This window comes from Artibeus jamaicensis, unplaced genomic scaffold (assembly GCF_021234435.1).
Source record: "Artibeus jamaicensis isolate MK-2021 breed Jamaican fruit bat unplaced genomic scaffold, CSHL_Jam_final scaffold_1019, whole genome shotgun sequence".
NCBI classification, from domain to species: domain Eukaryota; kingdom Metazoa; phylum Chordata; class Mammalia; order Chiroptera; family Phyllostomidae; genus Artibeus; species Artibeus jamaicensis.
The window spans coordinates 15,057,317-15,073,598 of record NW_026522025.1 but is presented as its reverse complement, the minus strand read 5'-3'; the positions used below and the strand labels follow the sequence as shown (position 1 = coordinate 15,073,598).

The 16,282-nt window shown below is 39.9% G+C and overlaps 1 protein-coding gene across 4 annotated transcripts in view; it reads right to left on the bottom strand.

Moving 5' to 3' along the window:
* PDE4B (phosphodiesterase 4B) overlaps positions 1-16,282 on the bottom strand; it is a 353,336-nt gene that overhangs the window by 26,644 nt on the left and 310,410 nt on the right. Inside the window, exons 1-2 of one of the 4 annotated variants that reach the window (XM_037164892.2) lie at positions 13,950-13,967; positions 13,334-13,446 (exon numbers count right to left, since the gene is read on the bottom strand). In XM_037164892.2, the coding sequence (XP_037020787.2) occupies positions 13,334-13,423 (90 nt within the window). In that variant the 5' untranslated portion in view covers positions 13,424-13,446; positions 13,950-13,967. Of the gene's footprint in view, positions 1-13,333; positions 13,447-13,720; positions 13,764-13,852; positions 13,879-13,949; positions 13,968-16,282 lie in introns of those variants that run through there. The other 3 variants (XM_053655504.1, XM_037164891.2, XM_037164893.2) reach the window with 3 other exon arrangements.

The window sequence follows — 16,282 nt, the reverse complement described above, 5'->3', positions numbered from 1 at the left end:
ACTCCAAATGGCCTTGTATTGAAACTGTATCATTAAAAAAGCCTGTTTGGAGATTTCCAGCTGCTGCTCACTCTATCCACTCATGATTCCATGACTTAGCTAATTTCCTCAAATTAAGAGACTTTAGAACTCTCTATGTATTAACCAAAGGCCATGGTTGTCCACAAATTGCCTGACAGAAGGATTACTGCTCCAAGCATGGATTTTGCACAGATTTCCACAGCTAAGGTCATCCCAGTAACAACACATCTGAAGTAACTGAACATGTGTGGCTGGGGTAGGAGTGAGAGGAGTATCAGCAATATGTCAGGAATGAAAAATATAACCAAACAATGGCAGAATGACTAAGCTGCTAGTCTCCAGACACAACAGATACGGAGCGCGGCTGTGTTTCAGACACGTGTCTGGACATACGCTTTCCAGATGAGTATGCAGTAGCTATTGCCAGTCTCTGAAGGGATTAGATGCCTATCCAAAGGAGGGCAGACTTTTCAAGAGAAAGGTAAGCCGAATACCCTATTGCCAAACCAAACAACAGAAATGTGCTTCACAGTTCTGCTCACAAGGAAAGAGCATTTGTCCCTGTTGACTTTGTTCTCTGTTATCTGACTTTGATTTTGGGAAAAGGCTCAGGAAGCAAAATTTCACTGTTTTGAAGCGTCACTGTGAACCAAGTGGTAGAATGGGGGGTGGGAGGGTGCAGTTCTCACTCAACCCAACAATTAGAAACTCTGGAGTTAAGCTTGGAAAGCACCTGCATGGTGCAGTGTAAAAGGAAACCCGATTCCTGGGTTCTAATGGATTTGCAACTAACAACATAGCCGGGGCTGGACAAATTAGTTTCTGAGCTTCATGCAATTGATCCAACAAATATCTATTTGAATGCCTACCAGGTGGCTAGCACTATTCTAAATGCTGTAACTTTAAGAGTGAACAAAGTAAACACAATTCATTTCTCCAATAAACTTACAGTCTCAGGGAGTAAAAACTAAGTTTTACAACAAAACCCCAAAACCATAAACAGTGATAGCAAATTGTAAAATGAACAAGCTATGGAGTTAGGATAATGAGAGAAGAGAAATCATCTAAACCAAGGTCTGGAAAATAAGGATGCTTGGCCAAGCTCTAGCTTTACGGCTCTGTGATTATATGTTGTGTTAGCAAGTCATATAGTAATATAATGATCTGTGAATTTACCTTTAATTTTGAAAGCATTTGACTTTGGAGCAAAGAGAGCAAGATCTGATTCTAAGCATCTCTATTTAGTACCTGAAGGGTTTAGACAAATCAGTTATGTCTTGAATCCTTGTTTCACACTGAAAATCAGGATATAACACTTTCCTGGAGGTGAGCCTCATAGGAGATAACACAGGTGAAAGCCTATGTCAACAAGAATGGGCTCTTCACTTGTGTTTCTTTACCTGATGCTTTGGGTATCTGACAACACAAAAATAACAAACTTGTATACACTTAAAGAGAATGGCTCTTGAATGCTCTGTCCTGCTATCATAGGAAGCTGTGGGAGCAAATAAGCATTAGGTGAAGAAACAAGCCTTTAAAACCCCTGCATTGCTCCGTAATTAATGTTCCTCGGGCAGAATCAAGGTGCTTGGGGAAATGCAGTTCTGGATCATGTGGCTGGTTTGAAAAGTAGTGATCAAAGAAGAAAAATGTCTCCTGAATTGTTTCTTAATAATACTTCCTTATTTATTACCTTATGAAAAAAACCTTATATTTTACTCATTTTAATCCAATTTATTTATCTTACTTAAAAAAGAGAGAATCCATTTCTTCTTAGGAGTTTATGTTTTTGTTTGCTTATTTTTGTTAAGGTCCTTCTATTTTAGGATTTACTCAGGGCCCTGAAGGGTCTTCTTTGAAAAGCAATATATGACCTTTCTCAGTTTGAAAATTTTAGGATGCCAAAAATATAACACAGTATTAGATAATGACCTCATCTTAATAATTTAAACATACAAAAAAAAGATTCATAAAAGATCATTTTTAAATACTGCAATGGAAATAAAATAAATTCTCTGAAATTAAACTATACTGAATTAAAACTATTTAAAAACATATACTGGTAAGTCTTGATGAGATATTATCCAAATCTTCTATGCAATGGATAAGAAAGATGAAAATAAATTTGGGGCACCAGCTCCTGCATGGGTAAAATCAGTGGCAGCTTACTCTGTCAAGAACACAAGTAGTGTACTGGACCTGACCAAGAAAAACATACCCATTGCATCAATAAACTCAGCTATATGTACATCATTCTGACTCAATTACAGATCGGAGCCAGCAGGAGCCATCTCAGTGGGTTGGAGCTGAGGCAGGAGGGCACTGTGCCCTTTCAGCTTAGTAAATGGGTGGCATTCTGGCCAGTTAAATGGACCCTTCTGGGCCATGACTGGGATATTTAGGGCAATAGTTGGAGTCCATTTCATTAGCGACCCATTAGAAAGTCCCTAGCTTCTCATAATCAAATGCACATGCAAAAGTGTACTGGAAATGCATACTATCACTGGATGGTCTAAGCCTAGTCCATGAATTTAAATTTTTTGAAAATGCTTTAAAAATTTCCTTTTTTAATATGGAGAAAGTCATTAACCATCCAAGCATTGTTCAAAAAAAAAAACCCCACAAGTTAATTCTCAGAAGTCCCCATGTCAACAAATTTCTCCAATGACCAAATCAAGTAGAACTGTAGAGAGCTTTTCAGAATAAAATCAACCCAAAGTCAACTACCACCAACAGGCAAAAGTCTTCAACAGCTTTTCATTTCTCTCATTACAATAAAAGACATAGAGCTATGCAAAACATAAAGTCTCAAAAATTCAAAACACAATTTCAGACCTCAAGAGCCTACAATCTGGAGCAGATAAAAATAAAACCCCATATAACTAAACTGTTAGCTATGCATTATCTGGGTCAGTGGGCAGAAATAATCTAAAGAGTAGGGATAGGGTCAAATCAAGATCATAGGGTCTTGATTTCAACTTCCTAAACTAAAAACTCTGCTAAATAGCAGAAAGAATTCAAGCACTGACTATTTTCTTACCAGCTGGTAAAACTCTCTAATTTATCACCTTCAGTTTCAGAGAAAAGAAAGGAAGAGATGGAAGAAAGTTGAGGGCAGTTATCCTAATCACAGGGTTTTACTACTTAAACTTTGGCACTGGGATTAGTGGGAAAGCAAAGAAGTATCCAGAGCATTAAAAATGTTCATGCCCTTTAATCCATTAATTCATTTGTGGGAATCTAACCTAAAAAAAAATCAGATTGCCTTTGTAGGATGAGATTTTTTTGCTGATGATATATATCTCTGGGTGTATATGTTTACATATGTATGAATTCATGTATTCATATATATTCATGTTTTATACATATGAAGACATATATATATGAATTCAAAAATTGAAACAGCAAAAACTCAAGGAAAACAACCAATACCAGGAGTGTTTAAAGTAACTTACAACAGCTCTTTTCTGCTGGATTTTGATCACAAATTTTCAGGAATACTAAATTAGTTCTCTTATCTTGAAATGATTAAGACGTGTATACCTTTTACTCAAGAATGGTAAATGGTCAATGAGAAAGTTAAAACACAGTGCTAATGAAGGAGGGAACATCCCACATTAAAAAAAAATTAATTAGCCTTTTGCTGATAGTGAGCAGCAAGCTGAATTTATAATCAGACCTGGATTTTAGTTCCTTATTCTTCCACTAATTAACCCTATGACCCACGAAATGTCATGCCATAATACTATTATTTTTCATTTAGATTGTGTTTTGTATTTTATAAAGATGTTTGGGGTACATTAGATATTTAATCTTCAGTTTTATAATCCTCCTCAATAAAATGAAGTCTTCAAGTAGATAATATGTAAGGCTCCCATTTGGGCTTAAAGTTGTAGGATTTTATCAAATGCAACCATGTAAGGCTCTAATCAGAAATAATATATTTAGATATTTTGGGGTCTGGTCTACCACCTTTCACCATCCACACTGACCCTCGACATTAGATGGTGGCCAAATTAACACTTCACTTTGCCCGGTCTGATCGGTGTTAGCACACAGACTGATGATGGAGTTGGAAAGATATTTTAACTTCTTAATATTTTCTTTCCAAAATAATTAGTTAAGAGCTTTCTTTTTAGATATCAAAGGCCAAAGCCTCTCACCCTAAATCTAAATTTTAAAATTGGTTTAATCTTTTAAACTTCTTTTCTGTACTCAACTTTTACTTTGATAATGGCTGAAGGTTATAACATTATGCACTATGCTGTTCTCAAGGAGTGAAGGGAACCTGGGCATTTCAAGTTTTTAATGATCATTTTAAAAATTGTCATATTTTGAATAGCTAAAAAAGATGAAATTGAACCATGAAGATGAATTTTCTTTTCAATAAATTCACAAAACTTCAATCTTTGAAGGCTTTACATTTCAAAAGTATGTTTTTAAGTTGCAAGTAATTAGCAGAAGGAAACGTGACTGGTGAACAGAATTGCATGATTTTATAGCCTTTAAACTCTACTCCACAGAGAGAAAAAGATTATCAGACACTTCTTAAGGAGAAAATGATTATCAGGCATTTCCCAAAACAGAAACAAAAGAAATGGGAGTTTTATGTCTTTTTCATTTCTAAATAACTTAACAGCCCTTTCTTTGTGGAAACACTTGGCTACTTTCAAGTAAACCAAACAAAGGAAGTTACAGTAAAATATCCAAGAGACTAAACAGTTTGGCAGCAGTTGAGGGAAACATCACGTACGAATGGGCAAGACAGAGGGGCTGGCAGGTCCCTGAAAAACGCTTAAGTGGAAGGATGTGGCACGCACATCACCAAATGGCACAGTGTCTTCAAGAGTGTGAATCTACTACTGACTACGGCGCAAGTTCGTCCTGGCATTTTCTGATTTGCTAAGTTCCAGCTTCTGGGGAGCTGAGTTCTCTCTGCTGGCGGAGCACACTTACTTAGAAGTAAAAGATTTGGAAGAGTAAACTCCACCCTTGGCTTTTCTTTCATAGAAAACAATGGCATAGATTCGGGCAGCCTTTAGACTGAGACATGTTCTAAAAAAAAAAAAGACAAGAAAGAAGTATAAAAAATGTAAAACAAATATTTTCCCATTAATATACTATAATTCTATTTTTCAAAACTAGGATTCTAAAAATATATTTGATACCCTAAACATAATTATCTGATTTTTTTTTTTAACATGGAGAGAAAGGCTTCCTTTACAATGACTTATTTAGCACTGGCTGGTGTGGCTCAGTGGATTGAGTGCTGGTCTGCAAACCAAGGGGTAGCTGGTTTGATTCCCAGTCAGGGCACATGCCTGGGTTGCGGGCCAGGTCCCCAGTGCATGTCAGAGGCAACCACACACTGATGTTTTTCTCCCTCCCCTTCTCTCTAAAATTAAATAAAATAAAATGAGTTATTTATCAGGTTTTGAGAATAGATAATGCTTTTTTCAGCTAGCAAGAGGTGTAACCATAGAAGATAATGTTCCCTCACTTCATTCCTGCTTTTTTTCTAGAGATTTGTTCACTTGGGGACTTTCAAGTGAGTTAACAGAAAGACTGGAAATGGCTTAGAATTCAGTGAAGAAAATAGTTCTGTAAATAACACTGTAAAATATGAAAATTAAGCAAAATAAGATTACAAATTTATTTCAAAGCACTAGAAAACTTTCAAAATCTTTGATTTGCTCAGTTTTGATAAGATTAGAACTTGAAATACTGACTTACACTCTCAATAATACAACTCAAATTAATTATAGAAAGAGAAACTAAAATGATGTCAGATAAAAAAATAAACAGCTTAACTTCTTTATCATACGTGTGTGAAGACAAAGTCCAAGGAAGAAGTTTACATGTCGCTTCCAGGTAATTTTGTCAGATTAATTATTTCTACTGAAGAGGCACCACTCCTCTGTTTTATGGTCACATTGCATGCATCAGAAAAGGGTAGTAGACAATGAAATTGCCGCCATCATCTGAATGATATTGAGGGTAGGCTAAAGTCTTCTAAACAAAACATTAGTGCCTTATCTTAGGTCACGTTATACAGCTTTGGGAAGTAAATAGCTTTGAATCTAGCACACGGATCCATACAAAGTAGTAGATTAGTTTAATGTTATTTGCAGTTTTACGCTCGCTTTACAATCATTTTCTATAACTACAGTCATTCTTTCTTCTCTTCTAGTTGATGGACACTGCTTCCCAGCCAAGAAGACTGAGCTCGAGGTGATTCATGGTTGGTCTAGTAGAGGTCCCAAATGCCGTAACTGCAGATTAGGATTTTGAAATAAACCTAACCAATGATGGCTAGATTTCAAGAAACCATGACAAAATACCCTTATGAGAGATACTAAACACCTCTATGTTTCTATATTTACCTATCCCATTGGGATCACTGATGGTGAGTCAGACGACCCTGCCTACAAATCCTGGCTTTCTTCTCTACCTAAGGAAACTTATTTCAAGTCTCTAAGCCTCACTTTACTCACCTGCAAAATAGAGATAATAGTACCTGGTTCAAGGAGTTGCTGTAAGTACTAATGACAGAATATAGGTAAGGAGCTTAGCACAATGTCTGCGCACATAGGACACACATAGTAAAAGTGGGTTGGCTGTTTACTATTATTATCCTATCAATACATGCAAGAGCTGAAGGAGACCATGGAAATCATCTTCTCCAACTATTTTGTTTTGTAGATAAGAAAGAGGCAAAGATTCAAAATGATTACATTGATGAAGATAGCACATCTAAATTGAAGCAGAGCTAGAACTCAAACTAATGGCTTGTTCTCAGGCTCTTTTCACTCTGCTACCTCTAGTTCTATATAAATCTAGGAAGCAAGGAGATAAAAGTCAGATTAAATGTATGGGAGTCCTCCACTAGGCTATCAGGACTGATTTTCTGCCCTCTAATCTAGGGGCACCTCTAATATTTGTACAGCCACATACCATAAGTGTAAATATATAAAAGATTTAAATTGAGCTTCCTCTAACACTCCTATCTTGGCAGATATGCCTTCCTACAGCTTGGAAGACAAGATTGAAATTGAATTCCTAAACTCCTTGAATAGGATGGAAAGGGGTGGAGGGATCCAGCTCCTGGACCACGCCTTGCCTCATTTACCCCCAGGTCCTAACAGTACCAGGGACCACATATGTGGCCCGGCTCCTTCCACACAATCTCCCAAGCTAAATGCTGCCTCTTTGCTACTCCCTGGGCTTAAGGGTATACATTCCTGCAGCACATCGAGGAAAGAAGCCTGTCCAGTCCCCCCAAATGGGTTCAAAACCACTTAGGCAGAGAAGGTGGAAGTCCAATGGCTACAATGTGGTCTGGAGTGGGGAGCACACCTGGTCCCATGGCCTGGCAGATTCCTGCTGGAGCAGAGTACAGCGGGAGAGAGAGCAGGCTTGGGCTCTCTTAAATCACAGGGTCTAGAAAAAGGACACCTCTTGCCTTAAGGGTGATACTACTCTAATTATGTCATTCAATTTTAGGCAAAAATGGAATTAATTCTTTTTAATAATCAGCCACCTGCCTATCATCTTTCTGACAGAGTTCTAAGATGAACCTTTTGAGAGTAAGATGTACACACTTTTAGTCCTGCTGGATCCAATATTTACCATACTTATTGATTATTCACCTGGATTCAACCTTACCTAACTTTAAGGTAATTGTTGTAGGCAGTTAGACATGAACAGAGCAAGGACGATAAGCCAGGTACAGGTCACCAGGACAGAAAGCCATAGGTGCCTAGCAATGGGCAAAACTGAGAAAACAAGGACCTCATCCCCAGGGTGACATTTCCACCCCTAACATACCGCTGGTCATATGGTTTAGACCCCTTGATCTTTCATATCCCTGGTCACGAGTTCGAACCATCCCCTGACCTTTCCTTCCCTAGTATGTTGCTAGCCAGGTAGTAGATCCCCTCCAAGGAGGAACAGGGAACTAGAGAATAGCCTGGTGTGACTCCCACTGAAGTCCTTGCACAGCTACTCCCTTAAGCATTAAGCCCTCAGGACAATGAGGTTCTGATTAGCATCAAATAATCCTAGGAACAAAGCCTTGAGTTAGCTGACCACAATAGCAGAGTTTTGGTCAAACTAGAGATAACATCTAGACCTCGGAAGTATTTCAGCTCCAGGCCCAGAAAAGCAGTAAGGCCAAGCAGAGCGATGCCGCAGCTGACATCAGGACCAGCTTCAATAACCAATGACCCCATGCCCTGGTGCCAACCAATCAGTGGAGAAGATAACCCTGAAAGGACACACCTGGGAAGCTGATGAATATTCCACTTAGATCCTCCCCTGAGACCTCCCCTAAGGCCCATCTTTAGAGAAGAAATAAAAACCCTCAGGGTGGAAGACCCAGAGGGTCTTGCATTTTCCCTCTTTCTGGAGCACAGCTGTGCCCTTTCCTCTCTCCTTCCCCAAGGTGTGTTACCTTTGCTTTTCTTTCTCCTAAACTCCAAGGCCCCTTCTTCTGCTTCCATAATTCATTTCCTGAGCCCATGCAGCTCAGCTGGCTCATTTTTTTCTACCTCTGTGACTCTTTAAATAAACTTTTGCCTTCTATTTGAGTTCCTTGCAACTCTGAATTCTTTCTCAGCGAACTCAAGAACAGATGGCTAAACTGAGGTCTGCTCTAAGACCACCAGTAACATTCTGGTGCCATTTCACGGCTAAAATAATCAGTCTATCCCAATCACAGACAAGTGCCCGGAAGCTTTGGTGTCAGGTGGTTCCAGATTGGCAGAATTGTGTACCTTTATCCTTCCCACTTGAGAGCACAGGCAATCAGTCAATTAGTTGCTTTATGTTTAGCACTCAGGTAGGACCACACTTGAGCAACTGGAAAAAAAGCCAAGGAGAATTCACTTCCCCTGTGATAGTATCCGTAGCTGACTTCACAATGCCTTCAGAGAAGAACCGTCTATCTACTATTCCTATCTTACAGATTTTCTGAGCAAATAGGTACTGAGGTGCTAGGTCCTGATGCTTCATTCTAAACAGAGTACTGATATTATTTGGGACTGTTCTTTTCAACAACAGAACATCCATTTTCCTGATAAGGCTAGAACTTTTCTATCATACATAAAATAGCCCCAGGGCAAAACTAATCTAGAAAGAAAATGATTGTGGTGGGTGCTAGTTAGAACAATTTAGACTTGTTTGAATATAGATCCTTAAGGAACCACAGCATGTTCATGTTTTGTAAAACATTCAACATGCTGGCCATGAATGACTCCTTTGACATTTTTCACCTGAAAATCTTAGGCGAAAGACTATTTCCCTGGAAAAGCTTCCCCCTTCATCATCAGTCACAACTGTGGCTCACTGGGATTGTTCTGTGTTGCTCCTTCCTCAGCCACTGTTGTTGCAACTCTGTACTTTTCTGATTACGTCTGTCAGGAAGGAGACAGGAAATTCTAGTCACTCTCGCAGCAGCTGCGCCATTCCTCCTATCCTCTTCCAGTGACTTCAGTTGGCTCCAGTGACACGCGGGCAGGAACTGAGCCACAGTGAAGGTCAGGAAGACAGGTCAGTGTTTATGCCTGTTGGGCTGGGGATCCTGCTGAGGCTATTTGGTTTCTTCCTTTCTATACTGTTTCTCTTTCCGTTCCTCTTTTCGTAATGCAGAGACAAAGCATCCTGTTTTCAAAACATCTGACTGTTTTGCCACAGAGAAACTCATGCTCTGTTGCATTTCACTGAAGTATGAAACAATTCCTCTAATTGAGGAGGTGATAAAAGTTGAAACATCAAAATTAATGAACAAATCGAAGAAGGCAATCTGTTGTTAAACAGCTCTAACAGGTCTAACTGAACTTGTGCTGTTGGTAAAAGGTTCACTAAACATCCTTTTCATCTTGAAAAACAATGTCATTGCCTCGTTAAAAACTCCTGCTTCATGTATTCTATCTTGTTGTAATTCTTGGGGGGAAATAATCTGTGATATTAACCTATCTGGCTGCACCTTTCTTTATAATTCTGGGATTCCATTTGATCTGTGGCCAGCATGAAGGACTGAGGGAAATTTGGGCCAAGAAGACTTATTTTTTTAAGTCACAGAAACAGTTTCGGCCCTGGCAGGCGTAGCTCAGTGGATTGAGCACAGGCCTGCAAATCAGAAGGTTACCGGTTCGATTCCTACAGTAGGGCACATGCCTAGGTTGCAGGCCAGGTCCCCAGTGCAGGGGGGTGGTACGTGAGAAGCAACCACACATTGATGTTTCTATTCCTCTCTTTCTCCTTTCCTTCTCCTCTCTTAAAAATAAATAAAATCTTTTAAAAAAGACTAAAAAATATAAATGGTGTCATATCTAACTCTCTGGGCTCTGAAGCACACTCAGGAAAACCAGTTACGATGATCTTTAAGTCACAGTTTTCTTCAAAATGTAAAAAGGGTTAAGAAAGAACAAACAGGAAAACACACAACCCTACCCAGATGAAGTAAATATGAAAGAGTTGTTGCTTTTCCTCCACTAGACACAGTCAGCTCTCTGCCAGCTACATATAGACAGGCATATATGGAATTCCCAGGCACTCCTTAAGCAAAAACACTGGTGTTCTCATCACCATTCTTAAGTGAGTTCAGAGGTTGCAAAAAAAATTCAGTAGTCATTTAGCTGATCAGATCTAGGGACACATCATTTTTTGCTAAGACGTAGTATATGGCATTAAGAAATTACCATCTACTGAACTTTAACTACACAGCAGGTGCTTTGCTGAGTGCTTTAGATGCATTATCTCATTCACAGCAACCCAGTGAGGTAGGTACCACATTTCTCCCTGCTCTACAGATGAGAAAATTAAGTCATAGAGCAGTTAAGCTGGACAATGTCAAGTAGCTAGTAAACTACAGAGACAGGATTTGAACCATGATCTTTTGACCCCAAAGCCTATGCCTTTTACATACTGCCTCTACAGAAGATGTCCACAGTTACTTTCAAGTCTGTATCTCAGAGATGGCCGTTGCTCTTTTGTTCAGTGTAAGCAAAGGATGACCAAATAACACTACACAGTAATGATGGTGATGATGGTGACCTTATTTTCAAACAGCAGCTAGGATGGAATGCCCCAATAATTTCAACCTTTTAAAGTTGAATGTGAAATTTTATTTTTACAGTAGATCTATAACTGGTATGTATAGGTTAACTTCTGTTTAGTGAGCACAAAACTATTATTATAGTCTAATCAAGACTTTGTGGAGAGGGAGGTAGCTGAGAGTATAAAGAGCAGGATCTTTTTAAAAATTGAAATTGATTCCAGTTGTCAGCTGGGCATTGCTCATCCACCGGCTAATTGCTTTGCCCTTCAACCTTTCCACTGTAGATTTAGAAAATAGGTGAGGCTGCATGCCTTATACTTAAGCTAACTGCATCAGAATTAAGGTTTAGCCCTTCCTTTACGGTTAGCTCTATTCAACTTTCATTGCTTCCTGCACACGACACCATAAAGAAGGAGCGGAAGCCTGATGTGATTGGAATTCTTACCAGGAACAGCACAGTCCCTGGTCTCAGAGTCTTATTAACTATGACACTAAATAAAAAAGTTTAAAATAAATTAGTAAGACAGATGATATTTAATTTCAGCCCTCCAGACACAAACCTAGTTAGAATCCACGATGCATCAAGACTTGAAATGAAAAATAATAGCAATGTGCACTTTCTCAATGAGTACTCTACAGCCTCCTGCCCTCTTCACCACCACCCCCAGGTTAATCACCTATTATCTTAGTGACTCCAGAAGAAAGTTCAACATGTTCTTTATGGTGAAACCTGCTGAAAAACTACCTTCAGATAGTGGATCTTCATCTTGTGTGGGTATCAATGATCACAAAAGACACAGAACAGTGTTTGCTGATGCTTTAAAGTGGGCTAAAGCATGTGTGAAAATACTCTTACACGGAGTACAAGGCAGTTTGGAGAAATGACGAAATTAAGCTCTCCTCATGGGGAAGCAGTTAATTGAGATTTACAACAGCCTGGAAAAACCCAGAATTTAGCCTTCAGTTGAGAACTTCAGAGAAAAATCAATAAATAGTAAAACCTCAAACCTTTTATTTTCTGACTTGAATCTGAATCAAAATTTAAGAAAGGAACTTTTTTATGTGTTGCCCTTTCATTAAGCAATAAATCAGGAGTAAGAAGAGTGCCCCCGCCCCTCCTCCAGGACCTCCTAAGGAGGCAATGCTTTGCCCTACTCAGATCCTTTGAGCAGGAGCCAGCAAGCCTTGGTAGGAAGGTGATACTTTTGACCCCAGGAAAGGAGGAGGAGGGACCCACATTCACTACTGCACCTCAAGGCTAGAAAGAGCAGGCTGCAGGTAAGGAGCAAAATCTCTTCCCAGCCCCAGAACCATAAGGCAATAAAACAATACCTCAGGCTAGTATGATTAGGGGTTCTGAAAGTGTGTACTGTACCTCTGAGGGTACACTGCTAAAGCTTTCCATGTCTAGGTATGTGTACACACACACACAGTCTCCAAGGGAGAAATGCAAGCAGAAAGCAACAACTCTCACTACATAAATTAGGAGTGCAAATCCAGATGTTAATTAAACAAATGATATAATAACACATAATTACAGTCCTTCCACACTAAGTTTTGTCTGGCATTGTATGTACAACCATCTCTTTGCAGTATGGGTGAAACTTGGTTTCGAATGATTCCACATTGAAAAGCAGCAAACTTTTTAGAAAAAAACTCTCCTTTTTGGAGACCAGGTATATTGTTTCTTTCCTTTTCTTTTTTTTTTTTTTAATCTTAGCCATGCCAGCATCACAAAATAAAAGTTAGAAAATCCCGGAATGTCCACAGCAGAATTTCAGAATTTATTAAAGTTCAGAGCAAACCATTCTTTCCACTGCTATATGAACAGCACAGTATTTTCTCATAAAAAAAGGTGAAACACCTGATTGCAATGCCACGTTTTATACATTTTACCCTATAAATTCATTCAGAGTTTATCTTCCTGGTAATCGTTTTAAAAAAGGCTCTCATTTGTATAGTGATTCGTACACTTCATAGACATCTCTCAAACATATTCCGAACAACATCAAGAAGACAGAAGTTTGGTTTCTGGGAGTTAAAGCACACCGAGGATTTTAAACTTTTCTGTAGTATCCACATACAGGCAAAGTGTGGCACTGGGGGACAGAACCTCCCAAGGCAGACGAACGAACCCATTCTCCTGTCGCGTTCTGGGTGCACCTCTGTCCCAGGCAGAAGCCAGGGGAGCCCAGCGAGCCCAGAGCTCCCGACGCGGTCCCCCTTCCATAAATAAAAACGGTCATCTCTTACCTTGTTAGAAGCCATCTCGCTGACAGAACGGTAGGTCTGTATGGTCTCTAGCTGGTCTAAGCACCAGTCCAATTCCTCCAGCGTTTCCATTGCTAACTTTTGATAAGATTCTTCTGCAAACAAACACACAGACATGTAGTTAGGCTGGAGCGGCTGCAGGCTGTCCATAGCAGAGTCACCGTCGCTGCTGCTGATCCCGGCGCTACTGAAGGTGGCCCCGTGCTCTTTCATTATTTGCGTGCCGATTCCTTCCTTCCAGTGCTCTCCACCGGGAGAACAAATCAGTGATCGCCGTGGTGCCCGGGCCAAGTTTACACCCCCCTGCCTGGATGAGGTGTCCGCGATCTACCAAGAAACTTCCTCTGAGGAAGAAGGCGGGGAACCAACCGTCTCTTATAAGCTCATCTGCATACATGCGTCTTAAAACTAAAGGCAGAAGCAAGGAGTTTTCTCAGGCTGTGTCTGTCTTAGTCATCCCGGGGCACTTTAGGGTGCGTGATGTCATTTCTGAGTGTTTACCGTCTGGAGGAGAAGTGAGGGAAGCGTTTTCTCATTTTACTGTTCTTCTAAATGATACAGTCAGTCGAAAATTGGGGGGTGGAGGTGGGGAACTCACAGTGTCATTGGAAAGCAATGGGCAGTCATTCATTCCGGGGAATGTGTGCCTGTCGGATTAACTTTTAATTCAGCAAACACTGACCCGCACCAGGGAGAGAGAGGCATAGGCTAGTCCTCCCCTCTTCTGAATCTCTCTTCCAAGGGCCAAAATGAAGTCTCCGTGATAAGACTTCAGCCTAAGAGAGACCGTCTGGGGTTTTATGTGAACACGTTTATTGGCGGTTTATTGGCCTGGGAGTCCGGCAGCTCTTGTTATACTAAACAAAGCGAAAACTTCTCTGCAACTTCCAGGATCACAGGGAAACCCTGAACCGGACTTTCAGGTGGAGCCAGATGTGAACGCTGCAGATTTTCATCTTGATTAAAGTAGGGGGTTCTGAATTGTTCCCTGTGGGAATCTAGACTTTCTGGGACTATTTCTCGGTGGTCCTTAAAAAAACTGGTTTTTTAGATTATGTTCTAGCTGGATATAAAAGCCCTTTTTAAAGTGCTCACAACATGTCATTCCATACCCCAAAGTTTGGGAGTCTAAATTAATAATTAAGGTTACTGACTTAAGAAGTCCATGTTAGTAAACACCGTGGATTTTATAAATGCCAGATGAACTCATGGTGCTACAGACCATAAACAAAATCAGTCAGACTTTCCTGCATACCTGACTGAATTTGAGGGGCACGGCATTCGTGAAATCTCCCAACCTTTCCAGAATGTGAGTGATAAGCACCACTAGTATAATTAAAAATCTTACATGGAATTCTATCATGAAGAAAAGACTATATACATTCCTGTCAGATCTAGAATACATGTTCATGGAGAAATTTGTGGGAGACCATATAGCTTTTTACTTGAGTAAATGTATGTGTGCAGCACGCACACTTGATGCAGGAAAGGAAATAAACAGAAGAGAGATGGCAAGTGACTGGAATCACTTGCTCATAGATGGGCATTTCGACGAATAGATGTTGTGTTTATTCCCCAAATATGCCTTCGTTTCAGGAGAAACAGGGGTTAAAACTATATCCTGTATGTCATACTTTAAAAAATCCACAAAACCACTGGAGGCAACTTCCTCTATTTTTTTTCACACTCAAAAATGTGCGGACAAGAATTGAGGTGTTTTCAATAAAACTCATTTCAAGCCAGACTTGCATTCTCATCTCTCCTTTCTTCCTTCTCAATTTTGCAAGGCTGCTTCAACAAGAAGCATCTCCTCACTCACTCCAGTGTGTCCAAAACATCCCCGATCTTGTTTCCTTCCTCTGAGTACTTCTTCCAAGAAAGCTTTTTCTGAAGTGACAGAACCCACCCATTCTCATTCCAGGCCTCTTATAAAATAAAAAATATTTTTAAAAAAGTCCAACCACGTCCCAGCTACCTGGGCTTTACTACCTTAGTGTCTTCCACATCACAACTCATGGTTCTCAGTGGCTAAGACTGACCATTCAGCAGGATGGGGGGGGGGAGTGAGCAATTTGCTCAGAGCCTTTTGAATCAGCTGATAACGCGAAATGACTATAAGATGATATATCACATTTTTCCTGCACTAAGAGGAAAAAGAAGATCACATTTTCCCACTCACATTTGACAAAGGGAATACAGTAACTGTAGCAGCAGAAGCACTGAGGAATGAACAGGTCTTTTCAAAGATCCAATTAAGTGCTGCCACCACAGCTCATTCACTGTCTATTGCAGCAATTTGCAACCTGCGTGCTCCAAGAGGCACAATGGTGTGGCGCAAGAATTTATAAAACACACAATACCGGACTTGTCAGGGGCACTGACCTCTTTTCTCATAGGTGGTCAAATTTTTTTAAAAAATGACAATAGCCAACACAACAATAACTGTCTGGTGTGAAAGAATCAGAATTATACCTAATTTTTGTCAGTTTGGCCAAATATATATTTTTTGGCGTGTCACAGGATTTTAGTAATTAGTTTCTGTGTGCCCTGAGATGAAAAATCATTGGTCTACTACACAGAACAAGTGCATATGTGCTCCTAGAGCTGGTACAATACTGAAATGTGACAGGACCTTATTCCACTGCCCTCTCTTATTCTGGCCAGCCACAATATATTTTTTAAGATTTTATTTATTCATCTTTAGAGGGGAAGGGAAGGAGAGAGGGAGAGAAATATCAATGTGTGGTTGCTTCTCCTGCATCCCCTGCTGGGAACTGGCCTGCAACCCAGGCATGTGCCCTGACTGGGAATTGAACCACGGTTGTTTGGTTCACAGGTCCAAAATATTTTTAAGTGAAATTATTACATTTTGATGTTAATGAGGATTTGTTCCTTCCCAGATACTAAATAAATACTCAAGACTCTTTTTGT